Raw genomic sequence first — 21,947 nt, forward strand, 5'->3', positions numbered from 1 at the left:
GAGTTTCTCCGGAAGGGAACATCGTGAGGAGTGCATGAGACAATGTGGGTAAATACTCAAAACGGCGCCCACCTGTGGCGCCTGCTTAATAAATACCACCCAGCGTTCCCGCAGCTGTGGCCGTGGAGGCTGCATCTCCCTCTCTCCTGGTGGCCTGACGGCCTCCCCTCTTTTACAAGGTAGTCAGGGAGGCCTTCCCAAAGGATGATCTGGATCATGTCACTCTCACGGACCCTCCTCAGGGCAGGCCTGGGCCCATCCCCACAGCCCTGACTGACCCACTCCCGCCTCTCTCCTGGCTCCCCTGTCCCATCTCACCAGCCCCACCTCATTCGCTCTGCCCCAACCACCTGGAACTTATCTGGGGGGGGCACTGAACGCACCATGCACCCTTTACCTCAAGGCTGTTGCATCAGGCCACTCCCTCCTTCTGTACCTGGCTAACTCCTGCTCATCCTTTAGGCCCCAGCTTAGGTGCCCATTCCTCCAGGAAGCCTTCCCTGACCACCTCTTCTATCCAGGCGAGGCACCCCTTCTCTGTGTTCCTGCAGCTGCACTGCCATGACCTGTTTTCCTGTGAGCTCCAAGAAGCCAGGCACTGTGCCTCACTCCCTGCTGTAAACTCAGCACCAGGCACGGTGTCTGGTGTGGACTAGATGCTCAAAAAATATTTAGTGACTAACTGAATGGATGGATGAGTCAATTTCTGCATCCCCCACACTGCGGGAAATGTCTGTAGAACAGATTTGAGTGGGAGGTTCCAGCAGGGCCTGGGAGAAGCCCCTGGGGTTTGTGCTCTGGGGGTAAACAGAGCAGACCCCCCCAACCCCTCCCTTGGAGGGCTGGGCTCCCCACTTTCTGCAGAGCCCCTGGGCCCCAGAGCCAGCTTCCGGATGCTAAGCCCGCGTCAGCCTCACCTCTTAGCTTTTCCATCTGCACAGCCGGGCCAGATCCCCGCAGCCAGCATCGCGGGCAGCCAGGCCAACCATCCTGGCGTCTTCCTATTTTAGACATCTCGCTGCCTCAGTCCCTTCTAATGTTTCCAGCTAGGCTGCGGGGGGAGGAAAAAGAGGTTACTGCTACTTTAAATGTACTGTATGAAGGCGAGGGCTGGAAAGGGGCCTGCTTGCAGGAATACCCAGTCATCTAGTTGGAAAAGCCGCCAGATGGAATACAAAAGGAGGAACCCAGACGCTCATGGAGACAGCCTCGGTTCATAAATCAGGTGGGGCCAGGGGCTGGGGGCCCACACGCCATGGAGCCCGACTCCCTCCTGGACCAAGACGACTCCTACGGTAAGACGGTGCCGGCAAAGTGCAGAGCTGGGGGTTTCAGCGTCACTGCTCAAAGGACTTTTCTCTGCTGTAGGAATCTGAGGTGAAGTGGGGAGGGGCTCAGGCATCTGGGCACTGTCTGGTCTCGGGACCCATGGGTACCTTGGGTTATGAGGCTCAGGGCTGGAGTGTCCCTGGAGCGGGAAGCCCCTCAGACTCCGGGCATTGACAGGGTCGAGGGGAGGGAGAGAGAGTTTCTCAGCTGCTTCTGTTTTGCTCCTGGCCAAGAAGGAAAGGAAGGAAGTTTTGCAGCCCCCTGCCTGCCTGCCTGCCTGCCTCGCTGTTCACCAGGCCTGCCCTGTGCAGTGGGGAATTCAATTAGTGCGATCCTGCAGATAAATATAGACGGAAGAGGCAACAGGAACATACCCTGTAATTAAGGGCCACAGCTCGATCTGAAAGCACTCCCTGTGTGACAGGGCCCCAGTGGCTGCCACCGGGGAGCTGCCCCTGTGCAGCTGCCCAGGCCACTGGAAGCCCTGCATGCTTTGTTGGGGAAAAGTTGCTTGGGACAGAGCCCATGCAGAGAGTCTGGAACAGGGATTTATAAGACTCAGAAGCGTTCCTTCAGGCGGTTTCTGCAGGCCTGGGGCTCCAGGGATGCAGTACCTCAGCTCCTGCACTGCTCAGCCTGGCCAGACAGCTCACCGTTGGCTGGGATGCCCAGCACAGCCTGGCCGTCTCTGGACAACCAAGGAGGGACACAAGAGTGTGGCCGAGGGATGGAGGCTGGGAGTGGGGGCGTGCGGGAGCAGGTTTTAGTACTCAGCAGGGAGAAGGCCCTGTTGGCCTCAGAAGAGGTGGTAATTGCAGGGCGACCTCATCCCAGCCTGGGTCAGGTCAGCCTTCCGGGGGTCAGGTCCTCCTGAGACCACAGTTCTACTTAGAAAACCAAGTTCTTGTTTCTCTGGATGTCCCCCCACCCCATCCAGGCCTGGCTGCCTGGCACAGATTCAAGGCCAAATTTCCTTCCTCCTGCAGGAGCTCGGCCCTTTCCAGGGAGAGGGGCCCTTTGCCACGTGTGGAGCTGCAGCCCTCAGGGAAGCTTAGCAAGGCCCAGCCCCCAGACTGGGCATCTTTGGGCAGTCGGGGGCAGCCGATGCATGCAGAGTGACCTCCATGCACCAAGCCCCGTGTCAGGATCAGGGGTGCGACACAAGGAGCTCCGTCCTAACAAATAGTTGATGCTTCATGAATGGAAGGAGAGAGAAGGGGAGGAGAGAGGGCAAAAAATAGAGCAGCCTTTGCCCTGGAAGAGCTCCCAGTCTGGAATGGGAGATGGACAAACGATCCCAGAGTCAATTCAGAGTGATGTGGTCCTTGGGGAGGCTGCGGGCAGACAGTCTAGGGGTGTGGGACAGGCCTGCCTGCCTCCAGAGCTGTTCACCGGAAGCTTGGCATCAGGATGGGTATGGGCTCATTGGATGTCTGGATGCTCCCTTAGGGAGGGCACTGACCTTTAAGAGGCAGGCGAGGGAGTAGGGGGAATAGCCCCCGCCAGGGGTATCTCAGGAACCCACAATCCCCACTTGCTATCCTCCAGATTTGCTAGCAGCAGCCTCTGGGCTGGGCAAGGCTGGAAACTGAGGCTGCCTCCACCCTCACAGAAAGGCCCCATGCACAATCAGCCCCTTGTCCTGGCCTGTCACGGGGCTGGTTGCTGATCTCCTGGAAGCTGGCCAGGCAGGGAGGTAAGGGATTCAAGAGGAAGAGGAAAGGCACAGAGGGGGCCTTAGGAAAGGGACAGGCAGGCATGGAGTGGAGCCCAGGCTCTCTCTGGGAGCAAACCCAGGCCCAGCTGGAGAGGGGTCTGGCTTTCCCAGCCAGGGTCTCCACCCAGCCAGCCTCAGGGGTGCAGGGCTGAAGGAGAGGCCATCCTGGGTCAGGGCAGCAAAGGAAAATTGTGGCCTCAGCGAGTCATTTCCCAGTCTGAGCCCTGGTTGTGCATTGTTCATTGGACAATGACCTTCAGATTGTGGACTGGGCTTTGGTGTTCAAGAGCAAATCAAACCTTGTGACATTCCTAGGCTAATCTAAGAGAGATGCAGGTGCTCTGATGGCGGAAGTCAAGGCATTGTGGAAGCCCTAACCCCACACTTGGATTCCAGAAAGGCCTCCTGGCAGAGGTGACTCCTCCACTAAAGAAGTCAATGATTCCCTCTATATCAGTCAGCTCAGGCTGCCATAACAAAGACAAGGCGACTTACACAGCAAAGGTTTCAGAAACAGAAATTAAAACAGAAGGCTGGGCGCAGTGGCTCACACCTGAAATCTCGGCACTCCGGGAGACCAAGGCAGGTGGATCACTTGAGGCCGGGAGTTTGAGACCAGCCTGGCCAACATGGTGAAACCTCGTTTCTACTAAAAATCCAAAAAATTAGCCAGGCGTGGTGGCACATGCCTGTAATCCCAGCTACTTGGGAGGCTGAGGCATGAGAACCGCTTGAATTTGGGAAGCAGAGGCCACAGTGAGCCAAGATCGCACACACTCCAGCCTGGATGACAGAGTTCCGTCTCAGAAATAATAATAATATTTTGCCGTGATGCAATCAAAGGTCACTGCAGCCTTGAACTCCTCAGCTCAAGGGATCCTTCTGCCTCAGCCTATAAGTAGCTGGGACTATAAGTGTATGCCACCACACCCTGCTAATGTTAAAAAAAATTTTTTGTGGAGATGGGGTATTGCTACCCATGCTGGTCTGGAACTCATGGGCTCAAGCGATCCCAATGCCTCAGGGTCCCAAGTGCTGGGGTTACAGGCATGAGCCACAACAGTCAGCCCTTCTCTCTCTCTCTCTCTCTCTCTCTTTTTAGTTGGGGTCTTACTCTGTCACCCAGGCAATCTCCACTTCCCAGGCTCAATCCATCCTTCCATCTCAGCCTCCCGAGTACCTGGGACTACAGGTGCACACCACCATGCTCAGCTAATTTTTTGTATTTTTGGTAGAGACAGGTTTTTGCCATGTTGGCCAGGCTGGTCGTGAACTGATTAGATCCCACTGTCTCTTAGCTTGGCTTTTTCTTATGGACCTGTTCGCATGTGCAGTACTCACTACTGCATGCTGATGTGTTTCACCTGCATCTCCCGCGAGTCTCTAAGCTCTTTGGATCCCCAGAGCACAGTTCTCCACCTGTCAGAAGTAAGCATCCAACAAACGCTTGTTGAATGAGTGAGCGAACGAATGCAGTTTGTGCAGGCGAAGAGGCGAGGAAAGGCATTCCAGAGCAGAAGGAACAGCAGGTGCAAAGGCCTGGAGACTGGCGATGCTTTGGAGCAATCTCTGATACTTACCGTCTTGGTCAGGGGTTGGCAAGCTGAGCTCCTTTAGGGGGCTCGGGAACATTGATAGGGAAGGGTTGGGAGCTGCAGAGCTGGAGGCGAGGCTCTGGACACCTCTCCCTGCTTCAAGCTGAGCAAAGCACCCTTCTGTCTGGTGAAGATCCAAGCTTTGATTGCATCCACCAGGAGTTCAGAGGCTGAAAGGGTTTGGCCATGGTGTGGTGGGGGATCTGCAGCTACTGGTGAAGTTCTGGAGGCCTGACCCTCTTAGCAGGCAGGGCTGCACAGAGCCCTACTGGGTGGTCTGGTGGTGGGAGCCCCTTAGAGCAAGGCCAAGAAGAGCTCAGCCATGGCAGCAGGGAGGAGCAGACACGGGCGCAGATGTTTCTTTCACAGTACGACGGTCAGAGGCAGAAAGGCGAGGAGAAGAGGAGAGCATAGAACCTTGGCACTAACCCCTGCAGAGCGCTCGCGATTGGCGTTAGTTTCCCCAGGTGTAAATTGGGGTGATGGCCAGACAAGATGTGGCTGCCCCCCATTCTGGTGCCAGCCCCTTGGAGCTGTGTGAAAAGTCCAGCTCAGAGAAGCACGTCTTTCTGTCTGCCTTGTGATTTCCAAGGGAGGGGCAGAGAAACAGCCCTGCCCTGAAAAACGTACTTTCTCCGGGTTCTCTTGGAGTCCTGCTATTCCTCCCGCTTCACAGGTACCGCCTCCTACCTGTACCCTGCCGACAGTGCCTGGTGCATCCTCCGCCAGGGTGTGTTTTCCTTGCCTGCTCACCGGCCTGACTCCCACGTGAGACTATAAGGCCCTTGAGGGCAGGAGCTGTATCTTGTCTGCCGCTGGGTTCCCAGGGTGTCACACAGCACTGGCCCTGAGAAGGCGCTCAATACATAGTCAGTGGATGAATGAACGAGCGAGTGAGCCAGAGTGAGTGAATTAATGAGTGGCATGAGCTGGAGAGCACCCTTAACTTACTTCGCATCCTCAGGCATCCTCCCCAGCTCTGGACTTCCGGTTCCTTAGTGGTCAGCTGAGGGTGCTGGGCCCCATGCCCCAAGAGAGCAGGTCTGCACCTCATCCCAGCTCTCTCTGTTATTGGGTGGCCTGGACCGAGTCCCTGCTCTGACTTAGCTTCAGCTTCCTCATCTGACAAATGGGCAGACGCAGCCCTGCCCTGCCTGCTTTCCAGGTGGTCTTGGAGTGTAAGGCTGGGCGCTTGCCTGGGGTTGTCTGTGATTCGTTCAGGAGGGGGTTGGGCTCAGACTGGCCGCTGGGATAAACCCTCCAGAAGAGGGTGGTTGCTTTGAACATCATGGAAGTGGGGCAGGCAGCTCAGAAACTCAGAACTTTCCATTTCTTCCTGATGACAACCAGCATGGGCATCTACCCCAGGGTTCTTGGGAGACCCCAGCAAAGAAGAAGGTGGATGTGAGTTTGTAAACTTCCAAGTGCTACAGCTATAATAAACAGCACCATTCAGTAAGCACCGACTCCATCAGGATCCAAAGGCACTTTATCTACACTCTTTTTTTTTTTTATTGAGACAGAGTTTTGCTCTTGTTACCCAGGCTGGAGTGCAATGGTGCGATCTTGGCTCACCGCAACCTCCGCCTCCTGGGTTCAAGCGATTCTCCTGCCTCAGCCCCTGAGTAGCTTGGATTACAGGCATGTGCCACCAAGCCCAGCTAATGTTGAATTTTTTAGTAGAAACGGAGTTTCGTCATGTTGGTCAGGCTGGCCTCGAACTCCTGACCTCAGGTGATCCACCCACCTCGACCTCCCAAAGTGCTGGGATTACAGGTGTGAGCCACTGCGTCCAGTGTTTTTTCTTTTGTTGTTGTTGTTTGTATGTTTGTTTGTTTGAGACAGAGTCTCGTTCTGTCACCCAGGCTAGAGTGCAGTGGCATGATCTCGGCTCACTGCAACCTCCACTTCCTGGGTTCAAGTGATTCTCCTGCCTTAGCTTCCTGGCTAGCTGGGACTACAGGCGTGAGACACCATGACTGGCTGGTTTTTCTATTTCTGTAGAGACAGAATTTGCACCATGTGGGCCAGGCTGGTCTTGAACTTCTGACCTCAGGTGATCTGCCCACGTCAGCCTCACAAAGTGCTGGGATTACAGGGATGAGCCACCACCTCTGGGCTACACTGTCTTCTGAATCCTCGAAACACACCTGGTGGGTTGCAGTTAGCCTCATTTTCCAGATGAGGAAATTGAGGCCCGGGGAGATTACATGACTGGCCCTGATCACACAGTGAGTGCACTGATTCGAACCCAGCTCACTCCAGTTACAAAGCCTGAAATCTTTATTTTGCTGCAGTCCTGAGAGCCACCCACTGTGTGCCAAAGCTCCCACCTGGAGGTCCCTCCCTGTGCCCGTGGAAAATCCTCTCTCCCGGGGAGCATTCACTGCAGCAGCTCAGGGATGTGGCAGGAGCCATGTCAGCTCGCTGGGCAAGGCGAGCGGCAGAAGCTGCTGTGGGACAGGGTTGGGCTAAAGCGAGGACAATTTGAGGCCAAAATAGCCTGATGTCATCAGGGGGTCTGAGGTCATAACTTCCTGGGCCTTACTTTGAGAGGCAGAGGGATTTGCTTCAACTGGTAACAGATAGATAATCATCATAAAAAATAACAGCTATGTGTCCAGCCACTGGCCGGCCATTCATCATCTCACTTCCCCTGCTTAGGCCTGCCCTCCTCTGAGGCCTCCTCCTGGCTCTGCACTCAGCTAAGTCAGCAGGGGCCAAAGCCAAAGACCTGGGCCCTCGTCCAGCCTCCGTTTCCCCATCTGTGAAACTGACAGCAACCCAGCCTGCCCGGAATGGGGAAGGGATGCCAGAATCTGGATTCCTTCCATTTTGTCCAAGGACTCTCTCCTAGACCAGGCTGCCTGGGCCTCACAGGAACATTAAGGAAGAGAAGCCACATTCACACCTGGAGGCCTTTTATAAGTAAAAAAAAAACGAGGCCAAGGAGGCAGAGCTGGGGTCCTGTTTACTGAGCACTTACTGTGTGCCTGGCTCCCTGCTAAATGTTCTCCACTGACTCTTCACAGAGGAAGGGACAACCCCATAGCACAGATGAGACAGTCAAGGCTGAGAAGGGCCCTGCCCCCAGCAAGTGAGAAACACTTGTGATTCAAACGCCGGACTCCCAGACTCCTGTGCGCTTTCTCCATTCTGGTCCGGTTCCACTCCCACCCCGGGTCTCCTGGTCCCCAGTCCAGGGCCCTTTCCCATGCCCAGGGGAGCCTCAGTTCTGCTGACCAGCCATGCAGGGGGCTTCCGAACTTCCTCAGCTGGGCAGGTGGATAAGTGGTAGAGCCATGCGCCCCCTCCCTTGCCCTGAGACTCTGGGAAGAGGCTCAATCAGGAAGAATGGACAGTAAAGAAGAACAAAATGGCCGGCTCGGGAGGGGCTTCGGTCGTTTTGACACCCAAGCCTGAGCAGCTGGCCTCATAACAAGGTCAGGGGCTGAGGCTGCAGTGGGGGGTGGCTGGTGAGGAGGGAGCTCCTATGCCTGGAGCTGGGAGGGGAAGAGCCAGGAAAAAGCTCAAGAGAGGGGAGCTGGTGTCCCCAGAGAGAGGGACAGGGACAGGGAGGGAGCGCCTGTGTGGTAGGATGTGGACATTTCACTTCCCACAGGCTCCTGGAGAGCCGCTCCTGAACCGCGCTCAGCACCCCAGGCCTGAGCTTCTATCTGCTCTGCCTCTGTGTGACTCGAGAGTCAGCCCAGTTGATTCTCAGAGCCTCAGAGCGATGGGGGCAGCAGCAGCCGCCGCTGTGCAGGGCTCCTCTCGGGTAGGACTAAGCAGGACAGGTCCTTCCTTGGTCTGTGGTCCTGGACAGCCACTGCCTCTGGCTGGCTCCTCTGCCGTGGGACCTGGTGCTGAATCACAGATCTTTCAGTCAGTCAGTAGCTTCTCCCGGGTCCCTGGAGCTTTCCTACCACTGAGTGTTTCTTGTCATATTGTTCATTTCCCAGTTTATAGAAGAAGAAACAAAGACACTTGCTTGAGTATCAGTCCTTCAAGTAACGGGGCCTGACTCATGCTCAGGTAGTCGGATGGCCGCAGCAGCCCTCCCTATTCCAAAGAGGCAGGTGATCCCCACGCCGCAGGCCCTGTGTGTCCCCAGCTTCCCATCACTGGCCTCCCTGCACTGGCTGCAGGATATTCAGAGTCCAGCCTTCTGCTCCCACTGCCCAGTCCGTTCCTTCTGCTGGGTGGGTACGCCCTGGGCTACTGAGCCCACCCCAAGCCTTCCAAAGCCAGAACTGTGGTCCTCCCAGCTGGGATTCCTTCCAGGGTGTCACCTCTGGAAGCCCAGGGAGGCTGGAACAAATAGCAATGGCCAAGGTGTGGGGAGACCCCAGGGGAAGGGTCTCCCGAGGTCCTCCTGTCCATTCCCCATTACACCATGGGAAGATGGAGGTCAGAGAGGATGAAACCAGAGCCATTTATGGTCCATGCTATCTCCTAAGAGTCCAGAGATCCACCCAACTCTATCTCCCAGCCCCCACTTCAGGCCAGGACCCACCTCGGACACCTGCACAGCAGCCTTGCCTCCTCCTGGGGCTCCCCGTCTCTACCTGTCCCCCCATTTCACCCTTCATGTGCAGCCAGAAGGAGCCACTCATAGGCATTCAAAAAACTCCACAGGGCCCACCGCTGCCACAGGATCAAGTCAAACTCATTAACAGGGCTTAACGCCATTCGTGGTCTGACCCTGCAGATACACTTCTGCTCTCATCTCCAAGCCACACCCTCATTCTCACCACCCCCACCATTGTGAATTAATTTCTGTCTTGAATGTGCCTCTCTCTCTCTCCACCACCTTTGCACTTGCTGTCACCACTGCCCAAAACACTCTTCCATTTCAGCTTTCCCTACTACCTCTCCAAGATCCTGCCCATCCTGAAGTCTCAGCTCAGGTCAACTCCTCCAGGAAGCCTTCCCTGACAAGCTTGTTCGGGCTGCCTAGGCTCCCTGGGCTTTCTGCTAACCCAGTGCACCCTGACGAGTAAAGTCCATTGCTTTACTGCTTGCCTGCATCTCTGGGCTGTGAGCTGCTTGGTGAGCCACAGTGAAATAAAGAAAGAAGTCAGGATAACCCTGATCTCTGGCCTATGCGGCAGGAGATGTTGGTGTCCACACTGAGGGTGGACCTGGGTGAAAGGGGGGATTTGGGGGGGGGGGGGGGGGGGGGGGAACGATGTTCTGGGTTTGCTGTGTCTGGAGGGCCTACAGGGCCATCCAGTGGCTATCTCTAGAAGAACCGGTGACAGTCACCTTTGAGAGAGGCCTGGATTCCAGAAGGAGGGCGGGGAGCTGCTGGGGCTTTCCCAGCGTGTGTCAGAACCACTTCCTTTTCTGAGGGGGTTGGGGACGGAGTCTCGCTCTGTTACCCAGGCTGGAGTGCAATGGCACCATCTCAGCTCGCTGCAACCTCCGCCTCCTGGGTTCAAGTGATTCTCCTACCTCAACCTCCTGAGTAGCTCGGACTACAGGCGCCTGCTACCATGCCCAGCTATTTTTAAATGTTTTTAGTAGAGATAAGGTTTCACCATGTTAGCCAGGATAGTCTCGATCTGCGATCTCGTGATCCTCCCGCTTCGGCCTCCCAAAGTGCTGGGATTACAGGCGTGAGCCATGGGGCCTGGCTCAGAACTACTCCCTTTCCCAGGCTTGCATAAGCCCTCATTCAACTGCCCAACTAGGGTCCTGTTGCCCCCCGCAGGAAGCCAGCCTGGCCCCGGCAAAGCAGCTGCTCTGTTCTCCCCCTCGACCACGACTGGCCTCTGGTCCGAGGCCATCTCTCAGGCTCTGCCTTAGAACTCTTCAAGGTGGGAGCCACATACATCCCTCCATGTCTCGTAGACTCTGCATCGCCCAGCACAGGGACAGTCGCAGAGAAGAAGCCGGGTGGAGGAGGAGCCCCGCCCCCTCCCCTGGACAGAGCCCCAGCCGGTGAGATTCTGGGGGAGATAAAACACAAGCCTGAGGAGCTTTGGGTCAGATTGTCTCGGGAGAGCGGGGGAAGAGGCAGGTGGAGGAGGGGTGGATTTCTGTCCAATCTGGAAGCGTGTGCTGGATGGCCGGATCACCAGCACCCCAGGCTCGAAGCATTCCAGCCGGTGACCTACATTCCCAGGGCGCCTCTGTGTGCGCACACACGGGCCTGCGAGCGTGAGCGCGGGAGCTCCGCGGTGCGCCTTCCAGTGGGCCTCCGTCTCGGCAGGCTGTCTCCTCCGGAGCCCGTGAATGAGCACGTGAGGACGTGGGGGGCCCACACTCCTGCTCCGGGGTTCCACAGATTCTGCACCAGAAGGAGTTGCGCCGTGCCCCAGAAAGGCCAGCGCCAGGGACTACAGGGACTGACATGGCTGGGGGGATCTGTCCCACACGCAGCCCTGCCCAAGACCCTCTCTCCCTCCTCCCAAGCTCTCTCGGTGACAAATGGCCTCACACTGCTCTTTGTTAATGGTGGGGTGTTAGGCATGGAAGATGGAGGGCACAGCTCTTAGGCAGCGGTGATTAGAGGGCGGGGACCTCAAACCACAGCGAGGCAGCCACGTGGCAGCCAGAGGTCAGGAGGGCGGGGGCTCAGTAGAGGGAGCAGGCACCAGGCTCTGGGCCCTGCAGCGGGAGCTTTAGGCCCACTCAGGGGTCCTTGGGGGCTGTCCCGGGTCAGCATCCTCCTGCCCCTAGGCGGTGGTAGAGGCGGAGGCCTCTCCCTCCTGGGAGGCCCTGTCCTTCCCTGAGAGGCTAAGCTGACTCTATGGCCCTGAATGCAGGGCACCTGGCAATGTGGGGGGTGGGTGCTCTGCTTGGAGGCCCGTTAGTCTCTCCTTTGCCAGTTCTGTGGTGGGCGGGATACAGTGGCTGTCCCCCAGCCCCTTCTGAGGCGCTTCCTTCAGACTGGTTCCCTGACAGCAGGGAGAGAATAGGCAGTTCTGTCAAAGACTCTCTCTCTGTGTCTCTCTCTGTGTCTATTTCTGTTCCTATCTCTCTCAGTCTCTCTGTCTCCTCATGTCTCTGTATCTCTCTCTCTGTCTCTCTCTCTCTCTTTCTCCCTCCTGCTGGGCTCCCCCTGCTCCTCCTCTCTCCCTAGTAACTCCTGCAAAGCTCCCCTTCCCCAGCAGAGGAGGGTCCACACAGACCTGGCCGAGGGCCAGCTGTGCCCTGCAGCAAGAGAGAAGTGAGGCTCAAGCCCCAACAGTTTCTCCCGGGCTTCCAAGCCCCTGGGGCTTTTTTGCTTCAGTTCTTCCCTCCCTCCTTCAATTCCCCAGCTGAGGCCAACCTTGCTCCCTCGGCTCTGCACCTTCTGCCCGCCCTCCCGAGGACTCCCCATCAACCTCCCTGGCGGGCCCTTTCTCCAGCCCTGCAAACGAGACCAAGTCTTTCTCATCCCTTCTCACCCCTTCTTCCCCTCTGGCCATGTGCTTTTTCTTTTTTTATTTTTTTGTGAGACGAAGTCTTGCTCTGTCGCCCAGGCTGGAGTGCCCTGGAGCGATCTTGGCTCACTGCAACCTCCGCCTCCTGGGTTCAAGCGATTCTCCTGCCTCAGCCTCTTGAGTAGCTGGGACTACTAGTCCATGTCCTTCTGATCTCTGCTCCACACTGGCCCTGTGATACTCAACACCACTCCCTGTCCCAAAGCTGCTCTGACCGGGCCCACCAATGGAATGCCAACTGCAGACTCCAGGGCTTTCTCCTGGGGCACCATCTTACCAGTCCCCTCAGCTGAGGCTCTGGTTGGGGGTAGGTCAGGGCAGGGTCCCTGGAGCCCCGACCATCAGATCTCTGCCCCTGGTCATTACCAGGGGAAATGACGTAACTTCTCTGAGTCTCAGTTTTCCCACCTGTGAGATGGGATGATCACTCTCGTACCCCTCTCACAGGTTATTGAGAAGAGTCGTGGTGTTCATGCTTATTTTAAAAACTCTGAGAGGCCGGGCGCGGTGGCTCGAGCCTGTGGTCCCAGCACTTTGGGAGGCCGAGGCGGGTGGATCACGAGGTCAAGAGATCGAGACCATCCTGGTCAACATGGTGAAACCCCGTCTCTACTAAAAATACAAAAAATTAGCTGGGCATGGTGGCGCGTGCCTGTAATCCCAGCTACTCGGGAGGCTGAGGCAGGAGAATTGCCTGAACCCAGGAGGCAGAGGTGGCGGTGAGCCGAGATCGCGCCATTGCACTCCAGCCTGGGTAAAAAGAGCGAAACTCCGTCTCAAAAACAAAACAAAACAAAACAAAACTCTGAGAGCTGTTCTAGCAGAGAATGAGCGCTCAGTTGACCTTGGCTATTGTTATAATCATTTGTGTTTGCCATTGCTTGAATCTCTCACCTCCCTCTCCCCACCCCGAGGACCCCATGGTCTCCTGGGTTTCCTCTTGCCTATCTCTTCATCCCTTCTCCGTCTTTCCTGCAGGATCCCAGCCAAGCCACGAGGTGCCCAGGCCAGGCCCTCTGCAGTCCCCCACTGTCCCTCCTCATATCTGTGTGTCCTCACCCCCTGCCCGCTGCAGGACCAAGTCCACCTCTGCCACCCACACCTTTGTCAGCACCTACCGGAGCCTTCTGCCTCGCCAGTACCACCCAGACTGGGGGACCTCCCTCCCACCTGCTCAGGACCCTCCTCCTCTGTGCCCCTGACTGGTTCTGCTTGGGATTCTGGGGGCAGCCCTGTCATACTTCGTGGCCTTGTTCATCAATCTGTCAGTCCACAGCCTGTCTCCGCCACACACCTTGGAGCTTCATCTCTGTGGCCCTGGTACTTTCTGCTGCGTGTTTGTTGAATGAATAATGAATGAATGACTGACTTGATGAGGAGAAAGTACTTTGCAAGCTAGAAAGGCTCCTCCAATCAATGCAACACGAAGCGGGGTATTAAAGAGCACTCACAGCCTCCCGAGAGACTTGGCCTTACCTGACGGGGGGTGTCCACTGCACCTGGGTGGGGGGAGGGAGACCTGAGTCTTCCAGAAAGTTCTAATTCTTGCTATGCCTCAGGATCATCCTGGGTAGGAACAATACCCAGCCTCACCCTAGAGATTTGGATTCAGTTTAGTCTAGAGGGGCCTGGGCATTGGCCTCCTCCTTTTTTCCCTCCTTCCCTGCCCCACCAGGTGACTCTAAGGGGCAGCCGCTGGAATTGGAGAAAGAGTGCTGGAGCTCTGGTCTTCGTTCCCTGCCCAGGTTCTCTTCTTTTAATTCGTGCCTTCTCTGTGCTAGCTTCATGCTGGGTGCTAGAGGGGAAGGGTGCACCCAGGGAAGCATGGGACTCTGCCTTGGGGAAGAGCTCAGAACAGGCACTGAGGGCTGCAGTGACATCCAGGGCATGGTGGCCTCTGAGGGTAGGTGGGAAGGTGAAGAAGATGCCAACCTTAAAGACAATCAGAGACCTAAGGCCGGGTACAGTGGCTCGAGCCTGCTATCCTAGCCCTTTTGAGAGGCCAAAGTGGGAGGATCGCTTGAGGCTAGGAGTTTGACACCAGCCTGGGCAACATGGCAAGATCCCATCTCTAAAAGCAATGCAAAACAAAACACCAGAGGTCAGCCTGGTAGATGGAGGCAGTGAACAGGCAGAGGGAACCAGAAGGAAAAGGTCATGAGTGAACTGCAGAGGAGCCCATCTAAGATCTTTGAGTGATTCAGTAAGGCTGCACCCCAAAATCCAGGTGGGCAGTCTTGGAGATTTGGGCCAGGCTCCGGCAGCGGCCTCAAATGCCGGGCTCAGGAGATTGGGCTTGCACTGGTGGGGGTAGCGGGGGGAGCTGTGAATAGTTTCAGGCAGGGGAGGAACAGGGTTGGGCTGGGTCTCCCTGGAATTCCCAAGACCCAAACCATCCCTGAGGCAGCTCAGGTGAGGCTGGGTGGCTGCCCATCTCTGGGAGCTCACAATCCCAGCAGGTGAAGCCTAGCCCGGGGAGGGAGGCCAAGAAGACCCGGAGCCAAGGAGGATGTGAGTCTCCTGGACCGGCTACCCACCCAGACCTGCTCAGCCCCTGGTTCCCTGTTTAGTGACATGAGAGGTCTCTGTCCCCCAATATCCTTGGCATCCCAGTCCTTGCTCAGCTTGTGGAGGAGCAGGGGGAGGGCAGCTCTGGCCATCTTCCTTGGACCTTGCACCTTGAGGAGGGGAGCCAGCCAGACTGTTAGGGAACAAGAGAAAGGGAAAGGAAGGTACATGAGCATTTTGTGCCAGAGCTCATAGAACTCTGGCAGGAGAACATAGCCCCATTTTGCAGGGGAGGAAACTGAGGCACACAAAGATTTGTGATTTGCCCCTGGTCCTACTACCAGGAAGAGCAGTCAGGATTTGAACTTTGGTCCTGCTGGCTTACAAAGCCCGCATCTTCCCGCTGTGTGCATCCCTGCTCTGAGTCTGCACTGAGAAGCCCCCGTGCCTGGTCCTGCTCCAGGGGAGGCAAGAGGGGCTGTGTGAAAGCTACAAGGAGCCTGGGGTCTCTGCGCACCTCAGCAGTCCCAGTAGAGTAGGTAGGAACCATGGCGGAGATTTGAGCAGAGGAGAGACAGGTCCAAAGCTGCAGCCAGAAATCGCCTGTGTTCCTGCCCCTGTCCCCAGCCCCTCAGTGCCAACTCCTCATCCTTCAGCTGACCCCAGGCTCATTAAGTGCTAGGAAACTCCACCAGCAGTGGGTGCAGGGCTGAGGGCCAAGCTGCCCGTTGGAACAAAAGAGCTTGTGTTTGGGGATAGGACCTCCCCTCCTTCACCACGGTGGGGGGCCGTGGGGGGAGGTGAGGACAGTCATCCAGGGCCAAGAGGGGCTGCAGGGCTGGGGAAGGGGCTTATTAGAGCCAGGATTCAGATAGAAAGGGCTGAAAGGGGGTTGAAGCTAATCTGCCTGAGCGTCTCTGCACAAACGGGCCATTTTCAGAGGACCCAGAAACCAAAACATCCCAGCTGGGGGAGAGCGAGATTGGAGCTTTTCCTGACCTGTGGTCCTGGGGTTGAAGAGGTCAGGGGCTGCCTTGAGGTGGGGGCCAGGCAAGGATGGGATGGGCAGCCAGCAGCCCAAAGTCCCTTTCCTTCTGTCCCCATTGCTGTGGCTGTGTCTCAGAGGGAACTGGGGCTGCTAGGAGCATTCACAGGAAGGTGTGGGCTGTGAGGGGTGAGAAGGGAAGGGAAGCCCCATTTTCATGTCTCTCCACCCCCAACTGTGAGCAGCAGCCAGATGCGATTCTGCAATGCAGGTCTGGACCCACGTCTCCTGCTGCAAACCTCCACTGGCGCCCCCATGACCTTCAGGATCTGTTCCCTAGCTCTGCAACAGCTTCTCCGGACCCCTGGCCACCAGTGTCTGGACAGCTTACCTCATCCCACTTCTGATAGCTCCCCCACCCCGCAGTGATCACTCCATGCCTCAGCCAAATCTAGCGGTTGACAGCTCCTCAAACGCTTGGGCTGGCTAAGCCTCTGCCATTTCCATGCCTCTCTTATGAGCTAGAAACACCTGCCTCCTCCGTACCTGCATTCATTCCTGCCCAGCAAACGGGGCAAACTCCTACTCACATGCTGGTGCCCCTTTGCTCACCACAGCCCCTCTGACTGAGTTCCTAGTGCCCTGGTGGCCACAGTCACTGCAGGATGCAGCTGTCTCCGGGTGAAGGCTCTGCCCTGGTGGCAGCCCTCCTGTTCGTCTCATTCCCCTGTAGCCTTAGGCTTGAGACAGAAAGCTTGCAACCAGCAACCAGTGAGCTTTTGTTGAAAGAAGGGGAAGGAGCAATAAAAACAAAAATGAAAACAAAACCATATTTTTAGAAAAGGGAGGAGATGGCCGGGCACCGTGGCTCACGCCTGTAATCCCAGCACTTTGGGAGGCCGAGGCGGGTGGATCACTTGAGGTCAGCAGTTCACGACCAGCCTGGCCAACATAACGAAACTCCGTCTCTACACAAAATACAAAAAATTAGTCAGGCTGGAGGCAGGCATCTATAGTGTCCCAGCTACTCAGGAGGCTGAGGGAGGAGAATTGCTTGAACCCGGGAGGTGGAGTTTGCAGTGAGCTGAGATCACGCCGCCGTACTCCAGCCTGGGCAACTGAGAGTGAGACTCTATTTCAAGAAAGAAAGAAAAAGAAAGAGAGAAAGAGAGAAAGAAAAGAAAAGAAAAGAAAAGAAAGAAAGAAAGAAAGAAAGAGAAAGAAAGGAAGGAAAAGAAAAGAGAGAGGGAGGGAAGAAGGGAGGGAAAAGAAAGGAAAGAAGAAAAAGGAGAGGTCAAGAAAGAAAGCAAATGGGTAACGGGGTGGGGTAGTGGCTGACTCTTCTGGTCACTGAGGAACGTTCCAGAATGGACAGATCGCACAGCCTGAGCATCACAGCAGATACCGTTCCTCTGTGGCAAACCCCTGGACAGCTCAGTGCCCCAGAGGCGGTGTCCTGGGCACAGGCTGGTTTGCTGGCAGGCCCCGTTACAGTTTAGCCAACAAGGCAGGACAGGTGTTGGGGGATGGGGGGATCCCAGGTGGGCATTTAGCTGCACTTCAGGCATCACCTGCCATCTGTGGATCCCAGATTCTTGTCTCTAAGAACCCCAAGAGCCCACAGGCTCTGTCTAGGCCTGTGGTTTTCCCACCGTGTCCAAGGAGATGCTCAGAAGTTGGCATGTAGTAGACACTTCCTTCCTTGAACCCAGCTTGGACTAGAGCAGCTCGCTGGCATCTGATACAAAACGAACATTGAGGCCGGGCGCAGTGACTCACACCTGTAATCCCAGCACTTTGGGAGGCTGAAGCGGGCAGCTCACGAGGTCAGGAGTTTGAGACCAACATGGTGAAACCCCACCTCAACTAAAAAATACAAAAACTAACCAGACATAGTGGTGCATGCCTGTAATCTCAGCTACTTGGGAAGCTGAAACAGAAGAATTGCTTGAACCTGGGAGGCAGAGTTTGCAGTGAGCCGAGACCATGCTACTGCCCTCCAGCCTGGGTGACAGAGAGAGACTCTGTCTCAAAAAAAATTTTTTTTTTTGAGATAGATTATAGGCATGAGCCACCACACCCAGCCTCAAAATAACAATAATAATAATAATAATAATAATACAAATGTTGGGCTTGCCTGAAATTTTTCATTTAAACGAGGGTTCTGGATCACTTAAGCCCAGGACTTTGAGTCTGCAATGAACTATAATGTGATCACGCCACTGCTCTCTAGACAGGGCAACACAGCAAGGCCCCGTCTCTAAATAAATAAATAAATGCAATGAGAGTTCCGTGGCTCAAGTAGTTTAAAGAACACTGGTCTAACCTCTTCCCCTTCTTGTAAAGATGGGAAGACAAGGCCTAGAGACAAACAGGTTTCATCCCAAGGGCCCAGGCAGGACAGGGTGACAGAGCTACCTCTAGCTCCTGGCCCCTCCTGCTGGAGCACACAGGCCCTCTGTTGAAAGCATAAACATATGAGGGAAGGATCAAGAATCTGAAAGTAGGTTTTGTTGGGTAACAGGGAATAACAACAAAGGACACTTAGTTTCTGGGGCAAGGCGTGGGAAGTGGAAAAGAGGACCAAAGTGGGAATCGGGGCACAGAGTGGCTGGAAGGGGGTTCGTGGAAGGACAGTCACCCTGCACTTTGGTAATTAATGATAGCTAGCCTGCTGCCAAAGCCATTTAAAAACATTTCATAAATTTCCCAGCTTTGGACAAGGCAGCACTAGGTTTATCTTTATTTATTAATTTTTACTTATTTTTAGAGACAGGGTCTTTGCTGCATTTCTCCGGCTGGAGTGCAATAGCTTTTCACAGGCATGATCTTAGCCAACTGCAGCCTTGAACTCCTGGCCTCAAGCGATCCTCCTGTCTCAACCTGCTGAGTAGCTTGGACCACAGCTGCATGCCACTGTGCCCAGCAGCACTAGGTTTAGAATCAGAATCTCAGGGTTCAAGTCCCAACTCCTCCATTTATTTACTCACTGCATTGACCCTGGCTAAATTAATGACCTCTGAGACTCAGTTTCTTCCTCACTAAAATGCAGCCAACAACACCTCTGTCCCAGAATGGCGACGGGTCAATGAGAGCAGAGTAGAGGCTCAACAATTCCTGGTGGGCTCAGAATTCTTCCTTGCACAGGACCTTGGGGAAGGTTCAAATCCCAGCTCTGCCCCTTACTAGATATGTGATTTGAGGCAAGTCTCCTAACGTCTCTGCCTCAGTTTTCTCATCTGCAAAATGAGGATGATAGTAGCACCCACCTCCCTCACAGGATGTAATGAGTTGATATGGATTAAAGCACTTAGAACAGGGCTACACGAGTGTTTGCTATCATTATTTGGACCCTATTCATAACTCAAAGACTAGGTCTTGCCAAGAAGGGATATAGAAATGGAATAAAAGAAGGCACAAGATTGGCTGGGCGTGGCGGCTCACGCCTGTAATCCCAGCACTTTGGGAGGCCAAGGTGGGCAGATCGCTTTCAGCTCAGGAGTTCAAGCCCAGCCTGGGCAGCAAGATCCTCATCTCTACAAAAAAATACAAAAATTAGCCAGGCGTGGTGGTGCATACCTGATGTCCCAGATACTCAGGAAGCTGAGGCTGGAGGATCGCTTGAGTCCGGGAAGCAGAGGTTGCAGTGAGGTGAGATTGTGCCACTACACTCCAGCCTGGGTGAGGGTTTGAACAAGTTAATGAATGAATGCAAGAAAAATTGGGGTTCTGCCAGGAACCCTAGTATGGATGTAACTTGACCTGGTCCAAACCCATCGGTGTCTTCCAGTCAGTTATTCCTCTGGGCTGCGAGCCCACCCTGGCTCGCTGGCTCTGGGTCTCTCCCTGCAGTCTGCTGCAAACACATAGAGGTAAGATACCATTTTGCCCCTAGATGACTTTGGGTGATAAAGAAGTAACTTCAGCCTCCTTGAATTAAATCTTCTATCCAGAATGTGTAACAAACCTGGAAATTAGAATTGGCCTAAAGCCGATTATTCTGGGAGGGCACCTCCTGGCATTAAAACTAAATTAGATCAAGGTACCTCTGTTATTAGCAAAATAATTCCCTACGATTACAGAACACAGCCATGAATCCTGATGGCAGATGAACTTCAGGTGACTTACTTGAGAAAAATAACTGCACGAAAATCACAGGCTCATCTCATCACTTCTTTATAGCGTTGCAGTTGGGTAATTATGCTAATAGTTATAAGAAATCCTCTTTTGTGGTCTGGGATTGGGAGAGCTTGAGACAGAAACATGAGTGAAAGATATTACCTGTTTTGAGTTGGAGAGACTGGGAGCCATGTTTGGGTCCAAAATGAGCCCCTTCCAGGGAGCTGGTTTGGCCCCTGTCTATGGGGGAGAAAGCTGGTGTGCAGCCTGAATTGCAGTGACCTTGTACTTTGGGAGGCTGAGGCAGGCAGATTGCTTGAACCCAGGACTTCAAGACCAGCCTGGACAACATAGCAAGACCCCCATTTTTACAAAAAATACAAAAATTTGCCAGGCACAGTGGTGTATACCTTTAGTTCCAGCTACTTAGGAGGCTGAGGTGGGAGGATTACTTGAGCTTGGGAGGTGGAGGCTATAGTGAGCCATGATTGCACCACTGCACTCCAGCCTGGGGAACAACATAAAAAAAATTTGCAGTGGCCTCATTAAGCAGCCCTCTTCAGATCACCTTAATACAGGAAATGGGATTTGTCCAAGTTCCACTGTTGGGCATGGTAATTCCAAGAAGCAGGTTAAATTATAAAAGCTCAGGACCTCTCCATCAATTCGATTCGGCAAACATGCCTCTGAGCCCACTGGGTGCCAGGCAGTGATCTAGGCACAGGCAGGGACGCTGCCAGCATTCAAGGGTGTGCCTGATGCTTTCTACAGTCTCTTGTCCTCTCAGTAACCTGATGAGACAGACAGTATTGTGCCCATTCTAGAGACAAGGAAATGAAGGCTCAGAGAAGTGAAATGGTGCTACTGCTGCTAATTGGAGGAGATGACTCCTCCCATCCACTCACAGGGAATCTAGATCTAGGAGACTTCCTGGCAGAATGGATTCAGGAGGGGGCGTTGTAGGCAGAGGAACAGCTTGAGCAAAAATCTCAGAGCAGGTGATTAAAGAGGGGGTTCAAGAATGGGGTTGAGGCCAGGTGCGGTGGCTCATGCTTGTAATCCCAACACTCTGGGATACCAAGGCTGGCAGATTGCTTGAGGTCAGGAGCTCGAGACCAGCCTGACCAACATGGTGAAATCTTGGCTCTACTGATAAGACAAAAATTAGCTGGACATGGTGACACATGCCTGTAGTCCCTGCTACTCAGGAGGGTTAGGTGAGAGAATCACCTGAGCTCAGAAGGCTGAGGCTGCAGTGAGCCAAGATCTCACCACTGTACTCCAGTCTGGGCAGCTTAGAGTGAGATCCTGTCTCAAGAGAAAAAAAAAAAAAAAAGAATGGGGTTGAGAGGGTAGCCGAAGGTCAGGAAACAGACCCTCAAATGACGAATTGAGGATTTGGCCAATGGGGAGCCACCAGAAGTGTTTGGGTAGAGGAGGAATAAGATAGACTTGAAGAATAGCTGGGTGTGAGTGTGGGGGACCCACTGGTAGATGAGGCTGCTTGCGGGGGGCAGGGGCAGAAGGAGATAAAAAATGGATACTTTTTCCAGCATGACTGTGTGCCAAATATTGCATGGGATATACTAAAAAAAATTCATGTTTTTATACAATTTACATTCACCTGGCATCTTGTATTTCATCTGGCCTTCCTACCTCCATCTCCTCACATCAGTGCTCAGCTGGGTTCTTTGCCCATGATGACCTTCCCCTATAGGCACACAGCCTGGTAAACTCCTATCCACCCACTGAAGCCCTACCCTTCTTACCCCCTGCTGTGGCAATAATTATCATGCATTACGGTGCTTACTTTCTTAGGTAATTATTTTACTATCTATCCATCCCCTCAGCAGCCAATCTTACTTCTGGCTGTATAGGGGGAAAAAGTCAAGGCTGTGAGTCTTCCTCCCCAACCCAAGTTGCTTCCAATGTCTGCTTCTGCCTTAAGACAAGCCAACTTCTCCACCCCTCTTGCAGCCTTGCCTGATCCCTTGAGTACTGTACACCTCTCTCACTGGCAGCCCCCAAATCAGACATTCTGCTGGGTCATTCCCACCAGCTGGGACAGCTAGCAAGTGCTTCCCGTCCGTCCTCCTTGTCCTCAGTTGGGTTCCCCAGGAGCAGGTTCTGAGAGGTATTCATGCACAGGAGGTCCATCAGGGACCTCTCTCGGGCTCAACACCAGTGGAAAGGAAGGGAAAAGAAGACAAGGGAAAAGAAGAGGAGAGGAGGGAGCAGGACTGGGCAGAAGGAGGAATTGA

The 21,947-nt window shown here is 54.5% G+C and overlaps 1 protein-coding gene across 3 annotated transcripts in view; it reads left to right on the plus strand.

Moving 5' to 3' along the window:
- The first annotated feature begins 821 nt into the window (after positions 1–821).
- Positions 822–21,947, plus strand: part of DAB2IP (DAB2 interacting protein) — a 213,608-nt gene continuing 192,482 nt past the window's right edge. The window contains exon 1 of one of the 3 annotated variants that reach the window (XM_032251506.1): positions 822–1,295. In XM_032251506.1, coding sequence (XP_032107397.1) covers positions 1,256–1,295 — 40 coding nt within the window. In that variant the 5' untranslated portion in view covers positions 822–1,255. The remainder of the gene's footprint in view (positions 1,296–21,947) is intronic. The other 2 variants (XM_032251501.1, XM_032251509.1) reach the window with 2 other exon arrangements.

Source organism: Sapajus apella, unplaced genomic scaffold, assembly GCF_009761245.1.
Source record: "Sapajus apella isolate SASKATOON/1434 unplaced genomic scaffold, GSC_monkey_1.0 scaffold76, whole genome shotgun sequence".
Lineage (NCBI taxonomy): Eukaryota > Metazoa > Chordata > Mammalia > Primates > Cebidae > Sapajus > Sapajus apella.